Source organism: Scyliorhinus torazame, chromosome 6, assembly GCF_047496885.1.
Source record: "Scyliorhinus torazame isolate Kashiwa2021f chromosome 6, sScyTor2.1, whole genome shotgun sequence".
Lineage (NCBI taxonomy): Eukaryota > Metazoa > Chordata > Chondrichthyes > Carcharhiniformes > Scyliorhinidae > Scyliorhinus > Scyliorhinus torazame.
Window position 1 is genome coordinate 92,719,825 of NC_092712.1, and position 20,543 is coordinate 92,740,367.

The following is a 20,543-nucleotide window of genomic DNA, read 5'->3' on the forward strand; positions in this document are numbered from 1 at the left end:
GTCCCATGAAAAGGAACCCCTCTTTCCCACACCACTCTTTCAGCCACGTGTTAACTTCCCTTATTCGTGCCTCCCTATACCAATTTGCACGTGTCTCGGGCAGTAATCCGGAGATTATGACCCTTGAGGACCTGTTTTTTTAATTTGAATCCTAGCTCTTTAGAATCTCTAAACAGGTCCAGAGTACTGATCCCCTTACACCGCTTTAAATATTACTTGGGAACAATTAGAGCTCCACTTTTCAGATGACCATTAATGTGCATGGTTTTGCAAAGGCAGTGTCATGATATCCATATTAACATATCATGGTGCAATCACACACACACACTGATGGACAGGTAGATGGACCAACCAACACACACACAACATCACAGCCAATCACCAGTGAGAGCACACGCACTATAAAACAGGGAACACCACAGTTCCCGCTCATGCTAACAGGAGACAGCTCAGAGCACAGAGCTCACAGGGTGCCACTCAGACATACACCATGTGCTGAGTGCCTCACTAAGATAGTGCTAGGGCTGGGTCCACAGGTCAGCTGGTGAAGTACGAACCACAGCCAGAAGTTAATAGTTATTATTGTACAGAATAATAAAACAGAGTTGTACCATCTACAACCGTGTTGGTTTGTTTGTGTATCGGAACACCCAACACGACAGGCAGGGCCCAGAGTTCTCTTTCATATCTGGTCAACTCCAATATAGTCGCTTGGTCAACATATTGTGAAGAGATTGGTCAATCCAATTAATACAATGAATGTGGTTTCTTTATGAGACTGGTAGAATACTGCTAGTAATGAAATTGGCGTGTGACCAGGAAGTGAGACAGACAGAAGTGCTTCAAGCTTTGTTCAAAACTCAAAGTATCAAAATATATGTCGTGAGCATGACTGAACATGGACAGTGGTGTTTTAAGCCTCCAAAAAAAAAACAAAGGATATTATGTTATGGCCCAAACAGGAATGTGGATTACCCGCAGGAAATCCCATAAATCAGCCAAACAGAATTGATATTCCGAAAGTAGATAATCCAAACAGGGTATAAAACAATTCAGTATTATACAATTACTACAAGAAAACTGCTCTTGAAAGCAAATTCCCTTTATATTCCATGATTGGTGAAAGCACATGCTACTAATGCTGTCCAGTGGCAGTGGTCAGCACCTGGGTTCGATTCTGACCTCAGGTGACTGTGTGGCATTTGCACATTCTTCCAGTGTCTGTGGGAGTTTCCTCCGGATGCTCCGGTTTCCTCTCACAATCCAAACATGTGCAGGTTTGGTGGATTGGCCATGCTAAAATGCCCCTTGGTGTGCAAAGGTTGGGTGGAGTTACAGGAATAGGGTGGGTTATGGGGCCTAGGTAGGATGGTCTTTCGATGGGTCGAATGTCCTCTCTGTCCTGTAGGTTTTTTTTTTTTAAAGTATTTTTATTGATTTTCATTTGTATTTATAACAAAAAAAAGATTAAAAAACATAAGAAAAATATAGAGGAAGACAAGGCATATTAACAGTAAAATCCAAATGATTGGTTACATACATGCGACTTCCTGTGGTGACGTATCGGTGGAGATCGCACGTCGGGTGGCTCCTGCTAGATTTTCTGGTTTTAGGCCCTTTATACAAAGTTTTGTGGGGGCAATTTTGGATGATCTAGATGTTGAAAAGTGTGACGAAGTTGTAGGATGTCGAAGTGCCAGAAAAATAATCAGGGGAAGGAGGAGGCCAGTGAAAGTCCACTGCCGATTTTGGCTGTGAGGCCAGCAGGAGGCAAGATGGCAAGTGCAAGCATGCCGAATGGGGCCCGCCATTACAGTGGATAAGCTGGCCGAAGTGATGGCGGAGGAGTTTAAGTGGCTGTTCTCTCAGCATTTTTATATGCATCGGAAAGAGCTGATGGCCTCGCTCAAGGAGTGGGTGGGGGAGATTCTTGCCGCAGTAAAGTGGGCTTTGGTTAAGATGTCGATGGCGGTATGGGAGCGAGGAGAGGCATTGAAGGGGGTGGGGATGGCATTGTCGCAGCACAGCAGCCAGGTCACCTTGATAGGTGAGGAGCTGCGGTGGGTGATGGAGAGCAATAAACGGCTGTCAGCCAAAGTGGAAGACCTGGAGAACAGGTCACAAAGGCAGAATCCAAGGATCATGGGACTGCCGGAGGGGCTGGAGGGCTGAAAGCCAACGGAGTACGGAGATGATGATTAAGTTGATGGGGGAGGAGAAGGACCCCTCCCTCTACAAGTTGGACAGGTCCCACCAGTCGCTCCGGCCGAAGACAAAGACGAATGAGCCACCGAGGGATGTGTAGTATGTTTCCACAGTTACGAGGTGAAGGAGGTGATGAGATGGACAAATCGAGAGATGAGGTGGGAAGGCATTGGTATTTGGATATACCATGATCTCACGTCGGAGATGTGAGTGGGCTCTGGCTGGATGAAGGCGACATTATACAAGAGTAGCGTGAGGTTTGGGGTGGTCTACCCGGCGATGTCGAGGGTGACTCAACACTCTAAAACTTCTATTTTGAGACGGCGGAGAAGGCAGAGGCATTCATGAAAGCGGAGGACTGGGACTAAAATGAGTTTTGACTTCGATGGTGTTGATCTTTCCCCTTTTCTTCTTTTTTTAAAATACATCTCACTTATTTTCTCGTTTTTTGTTCTTACTTATGCTTAAAGTTGTAATGGGGTAGGGATGGTTTGGGGGTTGGTAATTATCGGCTAGTACTTGATTCTTTGGGGGTCTGAGGGATTATTGGGTGGGGAGTTTGGAAGGTGCTGGTTTGGTTTTCTGTGTGAGGGATGGGGCTACGGCAGGGGCCACCTTGCTAACAAATGCGAGTTGGTTAGTAAACAAGAACGAGGTGGGGTGGGGGATGCTGCAGTCATTGGATCTTGTATGGACTGGTTTCGATGGACCTGGATGGTATGAAGGTTGGGGGGATGGGACTGATACTAGGGAAGGTGTTCTTGAGTGGATGTGGTTAGAGGGTTTCTGGGAAAGGGGGAGGAGTAGGGGGCTGACTAAGGATAGGGCTCGGTCTGCCTACTGGGTGGGGCCAGGAGTAACCGTCATGACTGATGGGGGTGGTGGTGGTGGTGGTGGGGGGGGGGGGGTGTTCGCTTCACCTGTTTCTCTCCCCCCTCCCCCCCCCCCCCCCCCTCCCCGGTGAGGCTGGTGATGTGCAGCACGCAAGGGGTTTGCGGGGGGGGGGGGGGTTAGGGAAACAGGTGAAGTGAACAAGAGATTTCTTGTATTTGAAGAGCTTGAAAGACGTTGCTGTTGCAAAAGACCCATTTGAGAGTGAAGGACTTAGGAAGGGGGCTGGATGCATCAGGTGTTCCACTCAGTCATTGACAGCAAGGCCAGGGGTGGCGATTCTGGTGGGTAAGAGGGTGAGACTTCAAATGGAGAAGGTAGTGGCTGACCAGGGGGAAAGGTACGCAATAATGACGGGTGCATCGGAAAGGAGATTGGTGGTGTTGGTTAGCATATATGCCCCGAATTGGAACGACCTGGGATTTATGAAAAATATGTTGGCTGTCATTCTGAATCTGGATACACACCAGTTAAATATTTGGAGGGGGCTTGATTAGTGTTGGATCCGAAGGGGAACAGGTCCAAGCTGAGTTCTGTTGGCCGCGTTTATGAAACAGATGGGAAGGGTGGACCTGGGACATTTTTTTCCCCAGCACATAATGTGTAATCGAGGATTGTTCTTTTTTGTAATGGGGAATGCGCTGTTATCTGGGGTGAGGAAGGCAGAGTATTCTGCGATCGTTATTTCGGACCATGCGCCACACTGGGTGGACGTGGCCATGAAGGAGGGGTCAGTTCAGAGGGCGGCGTGGAGGGTCAATGTGGGACTGTTGGCAGACCCAAATCTTTGGACCAAAATGGAGCAGGTTATTGAGGATTATGTAGGTTTCAACAAGAATAGGGAGGTCTCACTGTCAGTGGTGTGGGAAGTGTTGAAGGCGGTACTGAGTGGCGATGTCATCTTGTGTAAGGCACAGGTGGATAGGGGGAGGCTTGGGAGGAACGGCAGCAGTTGACAGAGGAGATTTTGGAGGTAGATGGAAGGTATGTGGAGGATCCGACGGCGAGGAGGAAGGGGCTACAGGCGAAGTTAGATCTCCTGTCCACGAGAAAGGTGGTTGGCAGCTGAGGGGTGTTGTATATCATTATCAGGAGAAGGCCAGCCACTTGTTGACGGGATAGCTCCGCCAGCAGGCAGCTGCAAGAGAGATTGTTTGGGTCAGAGATGGCGCTTAGGTTGGAAGAGTGCCTTCCGAAAGTTATTGGGGAGGATCAGACAGGTTTCGTAAAGGGAAGGCAGTCATCCTCGAATGTGCTGCAGCTGTTGATGTGGAGCTTTCTCCGGTGGGATGGGAGGGGGTGGAGGGGGAGAAGAGAGAGAGAGAGAGAAGAGTTGGAGGTGGCGCTGGAAATGAAATAAATGAAAATGAAAGGGGCTGGTTTGGCACAGGGTTAAATCGCTGGCACGGTTCAATTCCCGTATCATCATCCCCGAACAGGCGCCGGAATGTGGCGACTAGGGGCTTTTCACAGTAACTTCATTTGAAGCCTATTTGTGACAATAAGCGATTTTCATTTCATTTTCATTTCATTTTCAAATGTGGAGAAGGTGTGGGGTTGGAGTAGGGAGACAGAGGCTTTGTGGGGGAGGATGGAGGCAGGTTCTTTTTTTTTTAAAATATAAATTTAGAGTACCAAATTCATTTTTTCCAATTAAGGGGCAATTTAGCATGGCCAATCCACCTAGCCTGCACATCTTTGGGTTGTGGGGGCAAAACCCACGCAAACACGGGGAGAACATGCAAACTCCACACGGACAGTGACCCAGAGCCGGGATTGAACCTGGGACATAGAGGAGCAGATCATCCGCATACAGTTAGACTGTGTGCTCTCTGTTTTCCCTCTGGATGCCTTTCCACCCCTTTGACGACCAGAGGGCAATAGCCAGTGCCTTGATTGCCAGGGCAACTAGCAGCGGGGATAATGGGCATCCCTGCCTCGTGTCTCTATGCAACCGGAAGTGCTCAGAGCTGGTAGCATTTGTCCGCACAATTGCCATGGGAGCGCTGTACAGTAATTTCTTTTTTTTAGAAAATATTTTATTGAAGCATTTGTAATTTTCACAGTTTACAGTTTAACACTTTAACACTCCGTAAACAACCGCGCAGGCCAACACACGCAAGAAACCTAAAATCAACACCCCCTACTAACCCCACCCTATTTCCTAATTACCCATGTATTAAGTTCCCTGTCCTTGTCTTACACTACCATGCCTCCCATCCACCCCCCCCCCCCCCCACCTCCTCACCCCCAACCCCCCACTTACTGCTGACGTTCAATTTTCCTGGAAGAAGTTGATGAACGGCTGCCTCCTCTGGGCGAACCCCTGAATTGATCCTATAAAGGTGAACTTAATCTTTTCCAGCCTGAGAAACCCCACCATGTCGCTGACCCACGCTCCTGACTTTGGGGGTTCCGAGTCCCTCCATCCCAGCAAAATCCGTCTCCGGGCCACCAAGAAGGAGAAGGCCAGAACATCGGTCTCCCTCCCCCCCTTGGCCCCCGGATCTTCTGATACCCCAAATATTGCCAATTCTGGACTCGGAGTCACCCTTCCTCCAGGACCTCTGACATAACGTCCGCAAATCCCTGCCAGAATCCCATCAACTTCGGACACGCCCAGAACATGTGTACATGACTCGCCGGGCTTCCCTCACAGCATCCACACCTATGCTCCACTTCCTCAAAAAACCTGCTCATCCGGGATACCGTCATTTGGGCGCTATGAACCACCTTGAACTGGATCAGACTAAGTCTGGCACAAGACGAGGATGAGTTAACTTTCTTCAAAGCCTTTTCCCATAGTTCAATTTCCAACTCTCCTCCCAGCTCCTCTTCACCTCCCCGATAGGGACTCCTTCCCATTCCATCAACTCCTTGTTTTTCTCCGAGACCCTCCCCTCCCCAACCCCTGTTTTTGACATCACCTTATCCTGTAGTCCCCTCAGGGGGAGGCGAGGAAAGTTTGGAACCTGCCGGACAAAGTCCTGCACCTGTAGGTACCAAAACCCGTTCCCAACCAGCAACTCAAACTCCTCCTCTGCCAGCTCCTAAAGCCCCCATCCTGCCCCCCCGGCACAAAACGGTGATTGTCATAGATCAGCCCCCTCCAATCTCATGTGCTGTCTTCATTGTCCCCGCACTCTCAGGGCTGCCACTACCACTGGGCTTGTGGAGTACCGGCAGGGGCGCCGTCCATAAAGCCTCCAGACTCGTACCCTTACAGGATGCCGCCTCGACTCGCTCCCAAACCGACCCCTCCCCCACTACCCACTTTCTGATATGTTGGCCGCCCTGTAATAATTAATAAAACTTGGGAGGTCCAAGCCCCCCTCCCTGCGGCCCGGTTCCAGGAGTGCCTTCTTCACCCTCGGGCTTTGACCAACCCACACAAAACTTGAGGCTGTACAGTAATTTCACCCATGAGGTGAACCCTGGCCCAAACCCAGCATCTCCATGAGGTACCCCCATTCGACTCTGTCGAAGGCCTTCTCTGCAACCCCGGTGGGGTCATAATCACGTTCAGCAGGCGTGGGATGCTTGCTGTTAGCTGTCTGCCCTTGACAAAGTCCATCTGATCTTCCACGACTACCTCTGGCATGCAACCCTCCAGTCGCCTTGCCAGAGCCTTCGCCAGGACCATTCAGGAGTGAGATGGATCGTTATCACTCGCACTCCAGCGGGTCTGTCTTCTTTTGGAATTAGCGATATCGAGGCCTGTGCCAGCACGGGCGGTGGGCCTCCCTCAACAGCAAATCATTGAATATCTCCCGCAGGCATGGGGCCAGTGCTGCCGCAAACGTCTTATGGAAATCCACCGGGAATCAATTCGGACCCAGTGCCTTCCCCAACTGCATGGAGTTGGTGTTTTCCATGACCTCCCCCAGTGCTAACAGTGCTTCCAGTACCCTGTTTCTTTTCCTCCCACACTGTTGGTATGTGCAGCCTGTCAAGAAACCGTTTCATCTTCAAATCCCTCTCCGGAGGCTCGGAGGCTTACAATCCCCAGTAGAAGGTCACAAAGGCCTCGTTGATCTTATCTGGCATTGTGACTAGCCTGCGCTATCACTCTCGTGCTGCCTGCTTTATCAGCTGGTATGCCAGTAGGTGGCTGGCCATGTCTCCATGTTCATAAAAGGTCCCCCATGTCTGGTGGGGCTAGTTCACTGCTTTCACAGTGGAGAGCAGGTCAAATTCCATTTGTAGTTTTTTCCTCTCCACCAGCAGCTCCACACAACCGATCCACTTCCATTATGGAGTCAACCAGCTGTTGCCTAGCCACCCTTTCCTTCCTGATCTTGTGAGCTCTGTATACTATTATTTCCCCCTTATCACTTCCTGCAGTGCCTCCCAGAATGTGAAGAGCGAGACCTCCCTATTTTGGTTGCATGTTACATACCCGTCGATGGCTTGTGACATTATTTTGCAGAACACCTTGTCGGCAAGGAGGGATGTGTACAGCCTTCATGGGGAACGCTGGGCCCAGCTCGTCTCTAACCTCACTTTGTGGCGCGTGGTTCGGGTTTACTCTCGTGGAGTATTCCAGCCCAACCACCCCTGGAAGCATCGATTTACCCACTACAAAGACGTCAATAGGAGAGTAGATTTTGTGAGAGAAGAAGGAGAACTATTTATCCCTTGGATGAATGTATTCTCACGGGTCCGTCCACCCCCCCCCCCCCCCCCCGGACTCCATAAATATGTTTAGTTCCTTTGCCATTCCCCCACTTCTGCCAGGCACTCCCTCCCTTTCGGGAGATGCGCCACGCCCTGAAACTTATGCAGTTTTGCAATTAACGTCCATGGTTGTTCTCCTGATTTGGGCTTTTGCTCAAGCGACCTATGGGCCTGGTCCACCACTGGGGGTTTGACGAAGTCTTCCTCTTCGACTAGTTTCCCAAGCATCTTTGCGACATTCAGTCTGGTTCCTGCCCTCTTGTAGCCCGATAATTCTCAGGAACCTGTTCTCCTGATCGTCAACTTTCCTCCGGACACTTTCTGGTTCGTTACCAACCTTGCTACTACCTCAGCTTTGAGCAGGGCGATTTGCTCGCACTGGTAGATGGCTGCTTTCTCCAGGTCCCACATCGTCTTCGCTCGCCCTGGTAGGTGGCTGCTTTCTCCAGGTCCCACACCGTCACTTCCTGGTCTCCAGTCTCCGTTCCGTCTATTGCCTCGATGGAGGCCAGTGCGGTTTCTATTGTCGATCACATGGCCGACATAAAGTCCTCTTTTATTGAGTCTCTGTGTTTCTGAAGGTCTATCGGGTGAAGCTTCATCAATTGTTCCATCGACGGGTGGGCCGGCGTTTGAATTGGCGATCCTGCTCGGTCCGCCATGCTCCGCTCTGCTTCATCCCGCGTGTCCCCTTGTTCTGAGGTTGGGATTTTCCTTTTTTGACATTTGCTGTTTTTTTGGCTCCATGGCTGGTTCAATGGCATTTTGGTTGTGTAAAGTTTCAGGCGAGCAGCCACATGGAAACGATGACTACCTACTATATTACAACTCCTACTCCCCGGTGGGTCTCCCACACTTGGGCTGGGCTATTTATGTCCCATAAGGTCCTTGGCTTAATGGTCTAGCTCTGGCCCCTCATCTAGGGCGATCATACTCCAGTCAGGCCACAGAGACTCTGAAGTTGCAGACCCTCTGGCCTTTGGTCGGGTGATAACAGGTCGGTTGGGTATTAGTTGGGGATGAGACTGGGGGGGATTTTGTGGTGATTTTATATCCATATGACCGGTTAAAAGGGCTTGGTACGAAGTTGCCAAAGAGAGCCACCTTTCATGCGATCGCTGAGCTCATGACCACCACTGCAAGTCCCCACTGTAGGATTACTATGATTCTGTCCCCCACAATCCCCAAAAAGAGAGACATTTAGATTGATTAATTTAATTATCTGAATACAAAACATTCAAAAGCTTTCAGGCGGCACAGTTGTGTGGCATTTTGTAAAATCAGGATTTGACAAATGGGCAGAGACCTAAAATACAACTAATTTATCAAGGTTCATCATGGTTTGGAGCTCCACAAAGCTGTCTTCATTCAAGCTCATCACTTATGCCTAATGTTTATTTTATAGATGTGCTTCAATTAGAAGAACGGCCTCTTGGATGAATGAATTAAGTAGAAATAATTGGGTAGGAGATTAGGGGCCATGAGATGCATCTAGGATCTGAATAAGATAAATAAAGTGGTGGCCTCAATTTCATGCTATTTTTGCACCATCATCAGTTTGCATTTCCAGAAACTTCATTGGCAAAACATTTAAAACCTAAATGTGTGCAGCAAACATGTCTGAAGTCACCTCACTCCAGCAATATCTAGCCCATTATATCAAACATTAGATTTTTGGTATCATCAAACTGCATCAACAAAACACCAAGGTTAGATTTCTGGATAACAGACCAGATTATATTGTTATAAGACTTTATCATTGCAATTAATTCTTGAAGGAAGTCCTGTGGCTTTTTACAGCTGCAAACAACAGATGCGAGAAAGGTTGAAGTCATTGTTCCATAATGGGCATATTTATGCCCCATTTCCAGATACAAATATACAAATGCACACTGATTGACATTTAGTATTCTTCTCAAAACCAAGCAGTGCTCAACAAATATCAAATTACATTGGGCTGCACTCTCCGATCGGCAATGGCAAAATCGTGTTCGGCAATTGGCCGGGGAACGTGTTTTTACATTCTACGGCCATATCCGCAGATAAAGCCGGGGGCTTTACGCGGCGCAGCTGCTAGCCTCCCACCGGGCAGAGGATCGGAGCGGGGGCGGCGCCAACTTTTTGGTCGTAAAACCAGACGGATCCTGCGGACATAGCCGCAAAATCGGAGAATCCAACCCATTATCTTCAGTCAAAACTAGAATTGTGTTGCTAAGATAAAGTTGCTGCAAAAATAATACATAGGTTTGCGATGAGCCCCCTAACTAGGCTGATCACCTGGAATGTACGAGGGTTAAATGGGCCGGTCAAATGTTCACGGATTTGAGAGGACTGAAGGCGGACGTGGTAATGCTGCAGGAGACGCACCTTAGAGTAGCTGACCAGATCAGACTAAGGAAAGGTTGGGTTGGACAGGTTTTTCACTCGGGACTGAACTCGAAGACTAGAGGGGTCGTGATCCTGATCAACCAGCGGGTGGTGTTTGAGGCGGGGAGAATAGTTTCGGATGTGGGAGGCCGGTACATTATGGTCAGTGGGAAATTGGAGGGGTGCAGGTAGTACTAGTAAATGTGTATGCGCCAAATTGGGACGATATGGACTTTATAAAGAGGATGCTGGGCAAGATACCGGACATGGATTCGCATACGTTGGTCATGGGAGGGGGCTTCAACACAGTTATTGACCCTGGTTTAGACCGGTCAAGCTCAAAAACGGGCAGGGTGCCAGCAATGGCAAAGGAATTAAAAGGGTTCATGGAGCAGATGCGGGGTGTGGACCCATGGAGATTTGGGGCGAAGAAGTTCTCCTTCTACTCACACATGCATAAAGTCTACTCCTGGATTGATTTCTTTATTCCGAGCAGGGCTTTACTGACGGGGGTGGTGGACACGGGGTACTCGGCGATCACAATCTCAGACCATGCCCCGCACTGGGTTGACCTACAGGTTAGTAAAGGCAGTAACCAGCGACCGCACTGGAGGTTAGTCGTGGGTCTTTTGGCTGATGAAGAGGTGTGTTGGCGGCTGAGGAAATGTATTCAGAACTACCTGGAAGTCAATGACACGGGGGAAATTTTGGCAGCTGAGAAAGGCGAGGGGGGCGATTTATGAGCATGGAGAGAAGGCCAGTAGAATGCTTGCAGAGCAGCTTAGAAAGAGAGAGGCAGCCAGGGAGATAGGGAAAGTAAAGGTTGGAGATGGGAACTTGGTTGGAGACTCAGCAGGGGTGAATAAGGCGTGAAAGGTTGGGGAGGATTTAAACTAATATGCCAGGGGGATGGGAACCTACGCAAGGAGTCAGAAAAACAGGGAGCAAGGACAAAAGCAAAAGGTAGAAAAGTGAATAAGAAAAGTGATAGGTGGAGAAATCAAGGACAAAATTCAAACAGGGCAGTAGAGAAAAATATTTGGAGCAAGACAAGCATTGTGAAAAAGACAAACTTAAAGGCTCTGTGCCTTAATGCACGGAACATTTGCAATAAAGTGGATGAACTAATCGCGCAGGTAGATATCAATGGGTATGATATAATTGGGATTACGGAGACATAGCTGCAGGGTGAATAGGGATGGGAACTGAATATCCCAGGGTTCTCAGTATTTAGGAAGGACAGGCATTAAAGAAAAGGTGGTGGTGTGGCACTGCTGGTTAAAGAGGAAATTAACACAATAGTGAGAAAGGATATTAGCTCTGACAATGTGGAATCTGTATGCGTAGAGTTGAGAAATACCAAGGGACAAAAAACATTAGTTGGTGTCATATATAAACCCCCAAACTGCAGTGGTGAGGTTGGGAATGGCATTAAACAAGGAATTAGAGATGCATGTAATAAGGGAATATCGGTGATCATGGGTGATTTTAATCTTCACATAGATTGGGCAAATCAAATTAGCCACAATGCCGTAGAGGAGGAATTCCTGGAGTGTATACGGGATGGTTTTCTTGACCAATATGTGGAGGAACCAACTATAGATCTTGTCATCTTCGACTGGGTACTGTGTAATGAGAAGGGAATCATTGCCAATCTGGCTGTGCGAGGCCCCTTGGGGATGAGCGACCATACATGATAGAATTTTTTATCAAGTTGGAGAGTGAAGTAGTTGATTCGGAGACCAGGGTGCTGAATCTTAATAAAGGGAACTATGAGGATATGAGGCGTGAGTTGGCCTTGATAGATTGAGGAGAGTTACTTAAGGGATGACAGTGGATACACAATGGCAAACATTCAAGGAACGCATGGAGGAACTACAGCAACTGTTCATTCCTGTCTGGCACAAAAGCAAAGGGGGTCAGAGGGCCAATCCATGGCTTACAAAGGAAATTAGAAATAGTATCCAATACAAGGAAGAAGCATACAGATTGGTGAAGAAAAATAATAGGTCTGAGGATTGGGAGCAGTTTAGAATTTAGCAAAGAAGGACGAAGGGATTGATTAAGAAGGGGAAAGTAAATACAAAAGGAAGCTTGAAGGGAACATAAAGACTGACACTAAGAGTTTCTACAGATATGTGAAGAGAAAGAGATTGGTAAAGAAAAATGTAGGCCCACTACAGACAGAAACAGGGGAATGCATAATAAGGGGCAAAGAAATGGCTGAGCAATTGAATACATACTTTGGTTCTGTCTTCACAAATGAGGACACAAATCAGATCCCAGAAATGTTGGAGAATGAACGATTTAGTGAGAGGGAAGAACTGAGGGAGATCAACATTAGTAGAGAAATGGTGCTGGGAAAACTGATGGGATTGAAGGCGGATAAATCCCCAGGGCCTGAGAATCTGCATCCCAGAATGCTTAAGGAGGTGGCCCTGGAAATAGTGGATGCATTGGTGGTCATCTTCCGGGATTCTATAGACTCTGGAACTGTCCCTGCAGATTGGAGGGTAGCTCACGTCACTCCGATATTCAAAAAGGGAGGTAGAGAGAAAGCAGGGAATTATAGACCAGTAAGCCTAACATCGGTAGTGGGGAAAATGCTTGAATCCATTATCAAGGACTTTATAGCGGAACATTTAGAAAGCAGTGGCAGGATCAGTCAGAGTCAGCATGGGTTTATGAAGGGAAAATCATGCTTGACAAATGTGTTGGAATTCTTTGAAGAGGTAACCAGTACAGTCGACAAGGGGGGGCCAGTCGATGTGGTATATTTGGACTTTCAGAAGGCATTTGACAAAGTCCCGCATAAGAGATTATTGTGCAAAAATAAAGTGCATGGGATTAGGGAAATGTATTGAGGTGGATAGAAAACTGGTTCGCCGAGAGGAAACAAAGAGTAGGGATTAATGGGTCCTTTTCAAATTGGCAGCTTTAACCAGTGGGGTACACGGGGATCGGTGCTGGGACCCCAGCTATTCACAATATATGTTCATGATTTGGGAACAAAATGTAACATCTCAAAGTTTGCAGATGACACCAAATTAGGTGGGAGGGTGAATTGTGACGAGGATGCAGGGATCCTACAGCAAGATCTGGACAGGTTGGGCGAGTGGGCAAACCAATGGCAGATACAATATAATTTGGATAAGTGTGAGGTTATTCATTTTGGAAGCAAAAACAGGAAGGCAGATTACTACCTGAATGGTTGTAAATTGGGAGAGGGGAGTGTGAAGCGGGACCTGGGTGTCCATGTGCACCATTTGCTGAAGGTAAGCATGCAGGTGTAGCAGGCAGTAAAGAAGGCTAATGGTATGTTGACCTTCATTGCAAAAGATTTAGAGTATAGAAGCAGGGATGTGTTGCTGCAATTGTACAGGGCCTTGGTGAGGCCACACTTGGAGTATTGTGTGCAGTTTTGGTCTCCTTCTCTGAGGAAGGATGTTCTTGCTCTTGAGGGAGTGCAGCGAAGGTTTACCAGACTGATTCCAGGGATGGTGGGACTGTCATATGAGGAGAGATTGACTCGGTTGGGATTGTTCTCGCTGGAGTTCAGAAGAATGAGGGGGGGATCTCATAGAGACTTATAAAATTCTAACAGGACTAGACAGGGTAGATGCAGGGAAGATGTTACCAATGATGGGTGTGTCCAGAACCAGGGGTTACAGCCTGAGGATTCAGGGTAAACCATTTCGGACAGAGATAAGGAGACATTTCTTCAGACAAAGAGTGGTGAGCCTGTGGAATTCATTACCACAGGGCGTAGTTGATGCTAAAACTTTGAATATATTCAAGAGGCGGTTGGATATAGCACTTGGGAAGAATGGGATCAATGGGGAGAAATCAGGATTAGGCAATTGAGTTGGATGATCAGCCATGATCGTGATGAACGGTGGAGCAGGCCCGAAGGGCCAAAATGCCTCCTCCTGCTCCTATCTTCTATGTATCTATGTTTAAGGAGTTTTATAGTAGGCTGTATGGGTCAGAACCCCGAACGGGGCCGGAGGGGAATAGGCACTTTCTAGGGAGGCTGAATTTCCCGAAGGTGGACGGGGAGCTGGTAGAAGGGCTGCGGGCCCCGATCGGGATGGATGAGATAGCGAAGGGTCTGAAGTCCTTGCAGTCGGGTAAAGCCCCGGGGCCGGTTGGGTACCCAGTTCTATAAAACGTTCTCTGGGATATTGGGGCCGTTGTTGATGAGGACATTCAATGAGACAAGGGAGAGAGCAGTGCTTCCCCCAACGATGTCACAGGCCATGATTTTGCTGATCCTGAACACAGTGTCTCACTTTACGCAGACGACCTGCTCCTGTATGTACCAGACCCAGCAGAGGGGATGGAGGAAACCATGAGGATTCTGGGGGAATTTGGCCGGTTTTCGGGGTATAAGCTAAATATGGGGAAAAGTGAGATGTTTGCGGTCCAGGCGAGGGGACAGGAGAGGCGACTGGGGGAGATGCTGTTTAGAGTGGTAGGGGGTAGCTTTCGGTATCTAGGCATCCAAGTGGCGCGGGAATGGGAACGGCTGCACAAACTAAATCTGGCCCGACTAGTAACCAAATGAAGGACGATTTTCGGAGGTTGGACACGCTCCCGTTGTCACTAGCTGGGAGGGTGCAGACGGTGAAGATGACGGTCCTCCTGAGATTCCTGTTTGTGTTTCAGTGTCTCCCCATCTTCATTCCGCGGTCCTTCTTTAAACGGGTCAACAAAGTGATCACTGGGTGCATTGTGGGTTTGTCCTTGCGGGAAGTCGGAGCGAAATGAGCGGCCTGGGAGCGAGAGGCCTGAGGGCTTTTCAACAGCTTTCAAAGCGGACCTTCAGCACTGCAGCCTGCAGGCGAGTGGTGAACAAGGTTCCTGAGAAGCAGAAGATATTCCAGGCGGACAATGGGATGCCAGTCCATTTAAAAGGCGGTGTGATGGATGCACTGCTCTACAGGCTAACCATGAGCCTCACTGTTGCGGGTGCAGTCTATGTTATCTACGAACTCGTCACAATTGCTCTTGGACATGCCTAAATCTTCGTTTTATTCCATAACCCTATAATACTGTAAATTATCTGGGAACCTGACTGTTCACGGTTTATGTGAACAGTTGTTTATTTGATGATGAGACTTGTATAACTAATAAATAGTGTTTTATCACGTCAAAAATAAAAGAAAGTGATCACTGGCTTTGTATGAGCGGGCAAGACCCCGCGAGTAAAGAAGGGGATGCTTGAGCGGAGGGGGGAGAGGGCGGGCAGGCGCTGCCAAACTTCAGTAACTACTATTAGGCGGCGAATATAGCCTTGATCAGGAAGTGGGTGGTAGGGCGAGGGTCGGCATGGGAGGGTGTGGAGGCAGCTTCATGTAAGGGCACCAGCTTCGGGGCATTGATAACGGTACCTCTGCCGTTCCCGTCGGCACGGTATTCCACCAGCCCCATGGTGGTGGCGGCCCTGAAAGTCTGGGGGCAATGGAGGAAATATGTGGGAGCAGAGGGAGCATCGGTTTGGTCTCCAATCTGCAATAAGAACATAAGAACTAGGAACAGGAGTAGGCCATCTGGCCCCTCGAGCCTGCTCCGCCATTTAATGAGATCATGGCTGATCTTTGTGGACTCAGTTCCACTCTCCGGCCCATGCACCATATCCCCGAATCCCTTTATTCTTTAGAAAGGTACCTATCTTTTTCTTAAAAACGTTTAAAGAAGGAGCCTCAACTGCTTCACTGGGCAAGGAATTCCAGAGATTCACAACCCTTTGGGTGAAGAAGTTCCTCCTACACTCCGTCCTAAATCTACTTCCCCTTATTTTGAGGCTATGCCCCCTAGTTCTGCTTTCCCCGACCAGTGGAAACAACCTGCCCGCATCTATCCTATCTATTCCCTTCATAATTTTATATGTTTCAATAAGATCCCCCACATCCTTCTAAACTCTAATGAGTACAGTCCCAGTCTACTCAACCTCTCGTCATAATCTAATCCCCTCAACTCTGGGATCAACCGAGTGAATCTCCTCTGCACTCCCTCCAGTGCCAATATGTCCTTTCTCAGGTAAGGAGACCAAAACTGAACACAATACTCCAGATGCGGCCTCACCAACACCCTATACAATTGCAGCATAACCTCCCTAGTCTTGAACTCCATCCCTCCAGCAATGAAAGACAAAACTCGATTAGCCTTCTTAATCACCTGTTGCACCTGCACACCAACTTTTTGCGACTCGTGCACCAGCACACCCAGGTCCCTCTGCACAGCAGCATGTTTTAACATCTTACCGTTTAAATAATAATCCATTCTGCTGTTATTCCTCCCAAAATGGATAGCCTCATACTTGGCAACATTGAATTCCATCTGCCAAACCCTAGCCCATTCACCTAACCTATCCAAATCCTTCTGCAGACTTCCGGTATCCTCTGCACTTTTTGCTTACCACTCATCTTAGTGTCGTCTGCAAACTTTGACACATTGCACTTGGTCCCCAACTGCAAATCATCTATGTAAATTGTGAACAACTGCGGACCCAACACTGATCCTTGAGGGACCCCACTAGTTACAGGTTGCCAACCAGAGAAACACCCATTTATCCCCACTCTCTGCTTTCTGTTAGTTAACCAATCCTCTACCCATGCTACCACTTTACCCTCAATGCCATGCATCTTTAGTTTATGCAGCAACCTTTTGTGTGGCACCTTGTCAAAAAGCTTTCTGGAAATCCAGATATACCACATCCATTGGCTCCCCGTTATCTACTGCACTGGTAAAATTCTACCAAATTAGTCAGACACGACTTACCCTTTCTGAACCCATGCTGCGTCTGCCCAATGGGACAAATTCCCTCCAGGTGCCCCGCTATTTCCTCCTTGATGATAGATTCCAGCATTTTCCCTACAACCGAAGTTAAGCTTACCGGCCTATAATTACCCGCTTTCTGCCGACCTCCTTTTTTAAACAGTGGTGTCACGTTTGCTACTTTCCAATCCTCTGGGACCACCCCAGAGTCTAGTGAATTTTGATAAATTATCACTAGTGCGTTTACAATTTCCCTAGCCATCTCTTTTAACACTCTGGGATGCATACCATCAGGGCCAGGAGACTTGTCGACCTTTAGCCCCATTAGCTTGCCCAATACTGCCTCCTTAGTGATTACAATCATCTCAAGGTCCTCACCTATCACCGGTTTGCATCGGGAAGGATGCACGGGGGGAGTTTCGGAGATGGCAGAGAGCAGGGATTGAGAGGATGGGGGATAGGTTTATAGAGGGGAGCTTTCCTAGCTTGAGGGAGCTGGAGGAGAAATTTGGATTGGCGAGGGGAAACAAATTCAGGTACCTGCAGGTGCGGGACTTCCTACGTAGGCAGGTTTCAACCTTCCCGCTCCTACCACCAAGGGGGATACAGGACAGGGTAGTTTCCAGAGGGTGGGTGGGAGAAGGGAGGGTCTCTGACAGTTACAAGGAACTTATGGGGTCAAAGGAGACGCAGACTGAGGAGCTGAAGCACGAGTGGGAACAGGAGTTGGAAGGAGAGATAGAGGATGGTCTATGGGCGGATGTGTTGAGTAGAGTTAACGCGTCCACAACATGTGCCAGGCTCAGCCTGATACAATTCAATGTCGTTCACCGGGCTCACATGACAGTGGCCCTGATAAGCAGATTCTTTGGGGTAGAAGATAGGTGTGTAAAGTGTGCGGGAGGGCCAGCAAACAATGTCCACATGTTCTGGACATGTCCAAAGCTGAGGGGATTCTGGCAGGGGTTTGCAGATGTCATGTCCATGGTGTTAAAAACAAGGGTGGCACCGAGTCCAGAGGTGGTGATGATTTTCGGGATGTCGGAAGACCCGGGAATCCAGGAGGAGAAAGAGGCAGACGTTCTGGCCTTTGCTTCCTTGGTAGTCCGGAGACGGATATTATTAGCTTGGAGGGACTCAAAGCCCCCGAAGTTGGGGAGCTGGCTAACTGACATGGCTAGCTTTCTCTGTTTGGAGAAAATCAAGTTCGCCTTGAGAGGGTCACTGTTCGGGTTCGCCCGGGAGGTGACAACCGTTCGTCGACTTCTTTGCGGAAAATTAATCGTCAGCAGAAAGGGGGGGGTTAGTTTAGATTAGAGTAGGGGGTTAATAAAGGTGGGACCTGTAAGGGAGGAAGACTCTTTCGCACTCTGTTTATAGATTCATGTACATTGTTTATTTAATAATAATACATCGGTTTGTTCGGTTTTGAACAACTTCTGTAGTGCACATAGCAAGGTCTCAACTGCTTGAGGCTGATGACCAGAAAAAAGTAATGAATTGTGTAAACTGTTTTACTGTAAAACGTGTGATCTGAATCCTATTCTGAGAGTTCTGTATGGGAGTTTCAGTTTCATTCCTCCTCACCTACTTTCTAGTTTTCTCCCCTTCGTGATTCATTCTTGGATACAGTTCCATGTGCACTGGCTGCTTTTTGGTATTGCCCAAACATCACATTACGCTGTTCAACTACAAATACACCTATAAGATGCTGTTGGGGTGAATGTGGATGGATGTTTCCTCTTGTGGGAGAATCAAGAACTAGGGCTCACTGTTTAAAAATTAAATGGGGGTGAAGTGAAGTGAAATGGTGATGAAGTGAATTTTTTTTAAACTCAGAATTGAGAGTATTTGGAGCTGTCCCTAAAAAGGTGGTGTAAGCAGAGTCTATGAATATTCTTAAGGCAGAGATGGTTAGTAAGCAAGGGGGTGATAGCATTGGGGGAAGGCAGGATGCCTTGAGGCTACTATCAGATCAGACATTGGGCTGGATTCTCCTGTCCCCTAACCGCGTGTTTTTCAGCAACACATTGTTCGCTGGTGGCAGGATTCTCTACTGCTGCCGCTTGTCAATGGAATTTCCCATTGAAACCACTCCACGCCACCAGGAAACCCACTGGCAGGGGAGTGCTGCCAGCGGGAAAAGAAAATCCCAATGGCCGGAGAATGCCAGGCATTATCTTATTAAATGGTGGAGCAGGCTCGAGGAGGGAATAGCCTAACCCCGCTCCTTGTACGTATGTTCACAAATGGCAACCCAAAACCCAACCTCCAAGGTTCTGAGTTCAAAGCCCACTCTAAGGCTTAAGCACAAAAAAAGTCAAGGCTGACATTCCAGTGCATTACTGAGAGTGTGCTATACCATTGGAGGTGCTATTTTTGGATGAGGTATTAAACCAAAGCCACATTTGCCTCCTCAGATGAATATAAAATATTCCATGGCACTGTTTCGTAGGAGAGCTATCCATGGTGTCCTGGCTAATATTTGTCCCTCAATCAACATCTCAAAAGCATATTATCTGGTTAGAATTACATTGCTGTTTGTATGAGCTTGGCTGAAAATGGCTGCTGTGTTTCCTATATTGCGACAGTGACTACACTTCAAAAGTGCTTCCTTAGTTCTAAAGTGCTTTGGGATGTTCAGCAGTCATGAAAAGTGAGATATAAATGCAAGTTTTTTAAAAATTCCCATCTGAAATCCACAAACGCACTTTCAACAGTCATCAATGGAGCAATAGCACGGATATATTTCACCTTAGCCCAGCACAAGACGACGAGACAAAGCACCCGCACTGCCACTGCTGGCCCATCATCAAATCAGCCAACGAGGCACAGACCCAGGTACTGAACAGGAATATTCTTGCTTTACATGGGTCGAGTTCCATATGGTCAGTGCAGTCAACCGCTGAAGTATGAATGCTTGCCACTGAATCTCAGTTTCATCACTACAGTAACATACTTCTTCGACGAAAATGAGAACATTAATGAATTTGAATCAACTGTATAAATATGCAATCTGAACGAAGAGAGAACAAAATACATCCAAAACAATAAAGGGCAAAGAAAGAAAAACAATCTCTTTAATAAAGTAATAGGTAAAATAAATGAAGAAGCGTCCTAAAAAACAACGAAATTATAAATGACCAACAGTCAACTGACATACCATAGTTGCTGTACTATTTCCTCCTCATCGACCAAGTACTTCTGTCTCTCATCTTCCACCAGCGTGCGCTGTCGCTGCAGCGGGTCCTCTGTTCGCTTCAATGCTTCAACAACTCTGCCGTTGATTTCCGACTCTGCTTTCTTGAACATGGCTTTGAGCGTCTCCTGATTCTCGAGCTGTCAGTAGAAAACAATTCAGGCTCAATTTTCTCTGCCTGCCGAGCATCCCTGACAACTGAATTGCTTAGCTGCCCCCACAATCCAGTCCTAACAAGCACCCTCGTAGCTGAATCTTATCTTGACTCAACCTTTATTCCATAGAGGTGTCATGGGGAGGGAGTGGTATTGTCATTGCATTCGTAATCCAGAGACCCAGGGTAATGCAGATGGTGAAATTTGAATTCAATAAAAATCTGGAGTTAAAAGTCTAATGATCATAAAACCATTGCCAATTGTCGTAA

At 47.8% G+C, this 20,543-nt stretch overlaps 1 protein-coding gene across 20 annotated transcripts in view; it reads right to left on the reverse strand.

The window, feature by feature from the left end:
- LOC140424893 (sickle tail protein-like) overlaps window positions 1-20,543 on the reverse strand; it is a 931,095-nt gene that overhangs the window by 91,216 nt on the left and 819,336 nt on the right. For all 20 annotated transcript variants that reach the window (XM_072508468.1, XM_072508466.1, XM_072508467.1 and 17 more), the window contains one exon: window positions 20,084-20,259. In XM_072508468.1, coding sequence (XP_072364569.1) covers window positions 20,084-20,259 — 176 coding nt within the window. The remainder of the gene's footprint in view (window positions 1-20,083; window positions 20,260-20,543) is intronic.